The following is a 7119-nucleotide window of genomic DNA, read 5'->3' as shown; positions in this document are numbered from 1 at the left end:
ATAATATATATCAATTAAAATTAACTATTAAAATTATTGAATTATTGTTCAGAAATATTTGAAAATTTTTCCTAAAACACTAACCATAAACAGCATAGCAATGTTTAGTGCATTCCTTTTTTTCTGGCTCGTTATTTGCATAGCGACTTCGGCATTCGGCGAGACAATGATTAAGGCGACATTGCTTTTTGCAAGATTTCACCTTTATTGTATCATTTGCATACATTTTCTCGCATTTTGCAAGGCACTCTCGGAGCTTAGATGATGTAATATGATAAGACATTTTAGTCCAAGGACTTTCAACAGCAGTGTAATGAAATTCAGCATTTGCAGAACAAATAATTATTCCAATCATTAGCATTGTAATTGCTTGTATCACACCCTTTCTAACCATTGTTCTTCCTTTTTTGTCTTGCAATCACAAGTTACAATAACGTTTGTTATGATCTTATAATTTTTCTTAATATTTATATGCAATTAATTAATATTCCTCACTTAATTCGTATCCCTTTTCTACGTTCTAAGAGTTGTATCAATATGAATAAAACAGTAGTTTTCATTATAGGAAAGCGGCGTTGTGAACTAATTTATTATTTTGTTAGTGTTTTTTCGTCCCTTGAATCCAATGAATTCAGAAGGGAAAAGAGTTATTATATAATAAAAATAATACGTAATCACTAATGGATTTTATCTACGAAATTATATAATATATTCGGTATATTCGATATCAAAATATGCTAATATTGGTTATACGCTACAAATAAATGAAAAGTTACATCGTTGATAAGATTAGTGAATATGAAAAATGGGACCGCTGGTACCTTGTATAATGATTATGGGGAAGACAAAGAAACTATACAAATTATTTATTGCGAGGGGAGAAATTAGAATCTCGAAAACAATTGGTGACAACCTTCTTTCAAGTTATCTAATTTATACTCGATATATCTTTTTAAGATTATTGATTTTAGTTCAAATGTAAGTTCTTGTATGTCAATTATTAGGCTTAGCTTTCTTTCCTTTCTGGCTCCTCTCTTCATTGGGAGAGTACTCGACCCAGAAGAAAGGAAGAGAGGAAGAGAGAAGAAGAGGGGGGAGGGAGTGGGGGTGGGGTTCAGTCAAAATACAAACACAAGGCATTATGTGAATTAGGAGTATTTGCGATACGGTTTAAATCAAATTGAGTCAAAAATTCATTCTAACACTAATTATGGTTTGGATGGGATAAATTTAAAAAAAAAATTCAGTTCAATTCATCCAATTTCAAACAGTATGAATTGGATTGAATATGCAGTTTTATAAATTAAAAAATTAAATATATATATATATATATATATAACAAATATCAACATTAAATTTTAAATAATTAACATTGACATAACAAATTTTAATAATATTTTAAAAAACAATGATAATATAACAATAAAAATAAAATTATAAATTAATTAAAATAAATAATTAAATTTTAAATATAAAATATTTATTAAATAATAATATATAATAATATAAAAATATATAACAAATTGAACATATTATAAATATAATAATAAAATAATATTATAATAAATTAAATCCGTTATAAAAACTAAATCTAAAATTTGATTCAATCCAACGATTTATAAAACATAAAATCCAATCAAATTCAAATTAGTACAGATTTAATCAATTTTCAATTTAGATGATATTGGACAAACCTCGCGTGAATTACAAGAGTCAAGACAACAAAATCACCCTTCAACAAAACAATCAATCAAGATAAGTATTGTCCGTCTAGAAAATTTTAATGAATATCAATAAGATCAAATTTTATGATTATTTTTACCGTATGAGAAATATTAGAATTAATAAAATATTTTTTAAAACAAAAAAAATTATTCAGTTAGATGTTAGTATATAACCTGATATTGATATGGTATAAGAATCTAGTAATATATATATATATATATATATATATATATATATATATATATATATAAACCTAATTTTTATTTTACCAAAAATGAAAAAACTCGATACCATTTGAGCTGTAACATATATAAACCCAATTGAAAATTACAAAAACCCACAGAATAATTAATAATATAATTCCAGTCATGTCCCACTAACTAGACATTCAGCATCCGAGACAGCACATTCCATTTTTCTCTCATCAAACCTGAGAAAATTCTCCTGAATGTGGAACGGGTGAATTTTGGTATCCTGGTCAGTCCTTGCTTGATTTTCTTTCTTGGGTGCTTTCAAGTATGCACCCTCTAAATAATATAGCAAGGAAGATCTTTTTCCATAACAGTAAATAGATGAAATAGCAAACGGTGTAAAAGGAAAGGTCGGAGTCCTACTTGAATTAGTAAATAGTACATAGTGCAAACATGTAACAATCATTTCCTCGGTATCAAATAATCAAATGCATGTATTTCGGATTTTTGGCCCAAAGAAAAACTAGAAAACTTAAAACACTATAGGTAAGTGCATAAAATGGTAAACTTTCATAACCATAAAAAGATTGTCCACAAGCATTCTTCCCCCAGGAAGAGCAAGTCAATCATTCAAAAGGAGAGATTTTCATCAGACTAAATTAGAATTGAAAACAAAATAAGAAAAAGAAAAAACAACTATATTTCAATATTTCCCACCTTGCTCCTAACTCTCTTGTAAGTAACAGAAGCAAGCTGCTGCTCTGCAACAAAGTAGATCTAGATTTACAAGATAGGAAACAACCAACCAACCAAAGAAAAAGAGATAGAGAGAGAAGGGGAAAAGAAATTTAAAAAGAAAAATGAAAACAAAACCCAAAAGATATAAACCACCTTAAGCAGAAACCTAAAACCCAAAAACCCTAGGAGTAAGGAAACCTGTTAGGAGCTAACCACTGTAGAGGCAAAACCCAGCGAAAAGGGGTTGCTGCTAGCATTCTATGAACTAACTCTGCCAGACCAATCACAATTTGGCATGACAGACCCATTAAAGGCGGAACAAGGTAGCAATGTCGTATTGCTAAAGATCAACATAGGCCATTGAATTCAGGGTTGGACCGCCACCGTCAAATACAGTAGAGCTTAGCAACCATTAGCAACCCCATTGGCTACAATCTTGTTCTCAGCTACAACAGGCTTAGCACCCTTTGCTGCATCACCAGCTTTAACAACAGATCCATTCTCAGAAGGTTTGTGGCCATTGTTGTCCTTCTCCGCAACACTAGACTCCTTCAGTAATTCCGAGGGAACATCAGATTTTTGTGCTTTAACCTCTCCATTCACCTCAACCTTCTCCTCAGTAGGCTTCCCTTCCCACACCTGTAGTAGGTTCAAGGAAAAATAAGAATATGCAAAAAATAACAAGTTATACGCAGACATGTTCCAAAACCAACACATAGTAGAGTAGCAGACTAGAATACTAGAAAGATACATAGTAGAGTAGCAGACTAGAATGTTAGAAAGATGCCTTGCCTGCTTTGGGAATTGTTGTTTCGCTTTCTTCTCCAAAATCGTCTTCTGACGGGCCTCGTAGAAACCAAAATCATCCAGAATGCACGTCTTGCTTGCGTATTCCTTGAAAATTTTGATCAATTTCAGCCCGGGCTCCAACATTACCTGCATGAGGAATGATTAATCAAAAGGAGCAAGCAAGTAATATAAGCTCAAATCTAAGAGATAAAACATTATCAGAAGAAGCTCATCAGTAACAACATATAATGAACCACAATTACCTCTTGAGTATCCCTACTGTTGGTGACAGGTTTGTTCTCATTGTTATCCAAGGTTATGTGCCTTAACAAATTATTAGGAACATCCTTAACAATATGCCATTTGAGAGGGAAACAACCATTCCACTTGTCTTGCTGCCAATACTCTACACTCTTGTTAAAATCAACAGGACCAACCATCTCTGCAAGCCCAACGAATTGCCCACTGGTATTAACCTGCAAAAGAATTTAACATAAGATAGAAGTTGCAGAGCAAATAAAGAAATAATATTGACAAGACCAAGATGCTTACCGAGAAAAAAAGGAACACAGGGCAGCCTGGATGTTTCTGCTGGGCCTCTTGGTAAGCAGCATCAAGCTTCTTGTTGCCATTTTGTGTACTGGCCCAAACATTATACTTGATGCTCTTATGGATATCATCCTCACTGTAAGACTTGATGATGAAAAACTTGGCATCAGCATATTCCTCTGGAAAATCAGCTTTGTTGTATTGCTCACGGTCTGGAACACCACTGGTTTTATCTTTTTCCTCATCTGTGCTTAGATTTGTTGGCAGATTCTGCCCCTTGACTGCCAAAATTGTTGGAGTGAAACCCTTTTGGTTCTTGTTGCCCTTGGCCCTGGGGCCTCTGTTCAGTTCATTCAAACCATCCATGTTCTCGCTGCCATAACCAAAGTAACCACCACTTCGTCCTCTAGTTTTGTATTTACCATCAACAGCTAACCAGGACCGTCCGTTGGTGCGAGAATCATACCCATGTGTTCCGTAGCCCATACCCGATCTAACAGTGTTTCCATACTGACCATACAATTTGTTTGGATTTGGATACATCCTGTTAATGAAACCATGGGTGGCTCCAATGGCGGGCATTGGTCTTGGATGGTGCAAACCCTGAAAGGAGAATTCAAAACATGCGATAAGAATCAATAGAACAGTTAACCGGAATAACACCTCTGACTAATCCAAACACACTTGAAAGATATCATGCATACCATGAACTGTGAATTGGGGCGGAAAGTCTGGTTCCTCAAAGCATTATGATTATTTCCACCAGATACTGAGGAAGTCACTGTCGTGCTGCTAACAGGTCTTGCCTGCCCATCTGAAAATAGTGGGCCATCAAGCCAGGGAATAGGGGAACGAACTCCATCAAAGCCAAATCTTGGATCCTGATAACCTGAAGTAGGTCCACGACCTGCCACAATGCCAAATTCACATGAAGGACTTGAACTAAACACAATATTTAAGTGTTATCCTTAGAAAGGAGCAGCACCTTTGTTACCTTTAGTGCTTCCACCATTAGCAGCACTGTTAGAATTTCCATTCGCTGCTTCCACAGGAAGAGGTTTCTGATCGGCAGCTACAGAGGTGGGAACATCACCTTGAGCAGGGACGGTAGCAGTAGGTGTAAATGGTCCACTGGTTGGAGTCAATGGCTGAAAATAGGGAGGATACTGATAGTGTTGAGGTCCATACAATTGGCCATCATTTCCCATGGTTGGAACTGGGGAGCCTGCTGGTGAATAGGGACTGTATGGCGCATATCCATATCCATGATGATACAATAGAGAACCGTTGTCCCCATAAACACCCTAGCGGAAAACAAAAATAAAATTGATGTTAAAAACATAGTAATTTTATCAAGTATTTCCACATTAATATAGTCATCCCACTTACAGAAGAATGATAGGAGGAACTTACAGAAGTCATATCAACTCCTTCAGTATTCACATATCTGGAATAGTCATCCCACTCATTACCAGTCCCATCATAACCTACAAGAAAAACAGAGTCAATAAGAATTCTAATTATTCTGTTCTATTATCCATTTTACAGATTTCAATCAAAATTTCACAACACATCCAAAAGTCAACATTATGAAGTAACTATAGAAAAACCTACCGCCATAGTAGTAGGCAGTGGACGGGTAACCATTCGGAAGGTAACACAAGGTGGGATCCATGAAATCTTGTAACACGGGAGTTACAGACCGATCATATGAAGGGATCTGGCCGTTTGCAGCATTCCCCGAATCAACTGGTCCATATTGATTGCCAGTGGCCTATAGAAAAATGGTTAGAAAGTCAACTCAATTTACCGAGACAACACAAAACCTGCCACGCACATGTTTCAATAATCTTATGACACAGCTGTAAAAAAATCAAGTTTTTTACCTTCTTGGTAGGCTCTGGGATTTCCAAGGCCTTTGGCTGGGTATCTAACGATAACTTCTGCAGCAAATCAGTTGCTTCTGTGTAACAAGAAAGTGAAGGAACACAAGACACTCACAAAATCAAAGTTTCAAGCGCGAATACCTAAGAGCCACAAGTTACAAGCACAATAGATATCAAGAAAACCCCCAATACCGACAACCCTAAACAACCCAATTCAACCAGGATGTCAATTAGTAAGCCGTAGAAAGTCAATACTAAATAGCTAGCAGAAATTCCGCCCATGTATAATCAATAAGATATACAAACCCACAAAAGTGCCAGAAAATCTTTACGAACACAGAACATATCTCAAAATCGACTACCAAGATTCAAAACCACAAGAACCCTAACACACCGCAGCAAAACAAAAACTCTCCGATCCCAATCCAGAGCATACGAAAATACAGATCAAGAACAGAAACAAGAAAGAACAAGAATTTCACAGCTGAGTCGAACCAAAAGCAGATAAAAGGATACGATCCGCGGGATTAGCAACGGTGGCCATGCTTCCAAAATAAAAAACCACTGAGATCTTCCCTCGGTTCTTCGGATGCAGAACAACAAAGATAGAAGAAGTAAGGCGCTCCCAAAATCCGAATCTGAACCCAAACGGCGCGAATCGAAATCGAGGGTTTTAGCCCCAAAATCGAAGAAAACCCTAGAGGGGAGAGAGAAAGAAAGAAAGAAAGAAAGAGAAAAAAAAGAAAGAAATAGAGAGAGGGAGAACAACGGGTCTCGCAGCCGCCAAGGGTTTGGGTTTTTGGGAAGAGAGGGTTTTGTTCATCCAAAAGCGGTGATTCAAATAGCACCACAACGCTCTCTATTGGCACTCTGAGCTTCGTCACCCGCAGGTCACAGTTGTGATCTCATCGGGGCTTTATAATTGGTGAATATGAACACGTGGTGGAAGATCATTGGGCCTCTGTCTTGTTAAAAGTGGGGCGGGCTGGGGTTTTTATTGGTCTGTGGCGGGTGTTGGTGTAAGCCGGTGGGTGAGGTTAAGAAGTGTTGGTGATCTGAATCTTGGAGATGCACCCTTGGGCGAAAGATGGAAACCCTAATTGGAAAATGACACGGATGTCCTCGTCCAGCTGGACTTGTGGTAACCCCTTCCTTTGGTTTCTTCTTTTGGCACCTTATGTGAATCACTTCTAATATCATGTTTTCCTCTATTCCAAATTCACAAATATTCACACATATTT

At 36.4% G+C, this 7119-nt stretch overlaps 1 protein-coding gene across 3 annotated transcripts; it reads right to left on the bottom strand.

Annotated features, from left to right (window-relative positions):
* Window positions 1–2463: 2463 nt before the first annotated feature.
* Window positions 2464–6700, bottom strand: LOC130969390 (YTH domain-containing protein ECT4-like). Of its 3 annotated transcripts, none has more exons than XM_057895076.1 (10): window positions 6395–6700; window positions 5879–5955; window positions 5607–5766; window positions 5382–5479; window positions 4978–5296; window positions 4697–4899; window positions 3996–4595; window positions 3707–3919; window positions 3447–3590; window positions 2464–3293 (listed from the first exon to the last, which is right to left on the bottom strand). In XM_057895076.1, exons 1-10 carry the CDS (start codon window positions 6420–6422, stop codon window positions 3057–3059), a joined length of 2079 nt encoding a protein of 692 aa, XP_057751059.1. In that variant the 5' UTR covers window positions 6423–6700; the 3' UTR covers window positions 2464–3056. The 3 variants fall into 3 exon arrangements, with proteins under 3 accessions (XP_057751059.1, XP_057751060.1, XP_057751061.1); XM_057895077.1 differs by having other exon boundaries at window positions 4987–5296; window positions 6395–6699; XM_057895078.1 differs by having other exon boundaries at window positions 4987–5296; window positions 5406–5479; window positions 6395–6698.
* Window positions 6701–7119: the final 419 nt, after the last annotated feature.

Source organism: Arachis stenosperma, chromosome 3 (genome assembly GCF_014773155.1).
Source record: "Arachis stenosperma cultivar V10309 chromosome 3, arast.V10309.gnm1.PFL2, whole genome shotgun sequence".
Taxonomy (NCBI): Eukaryota; Viridiplantae; Streptophyta; class Magnoliopsida; order Fabales; family Fabaceae; genus Arachis; species Arachis stenosperma.
This window is presented reverse-complemented; position numbering and strand designations above follow the sequence as displayed.

Bases quoted from the DNA above. Each gene is read 5' to 3' on its own strand.
- LOC130969390 (XM_057895076.1), bottom strand. From the start codon at position 6,422: ATGGCCACCGTTGCTAATCCCGCGGATC. The intron at 4,900-4,977 runs GTGCTGCTCCTT...GCATTGTGGCAG, and splicing joins AAGCACTAAAGGTAACAAAG to GTCGTGGACCTACTTCAGGT. The intron at 3,920-3,995 runs GTAAGCATCTTG...ATTCTTTTGCAG, and splicing joins CTGTGTTCCTTTTTTTCTCG to GTTAATACCAGTGGGCAATT.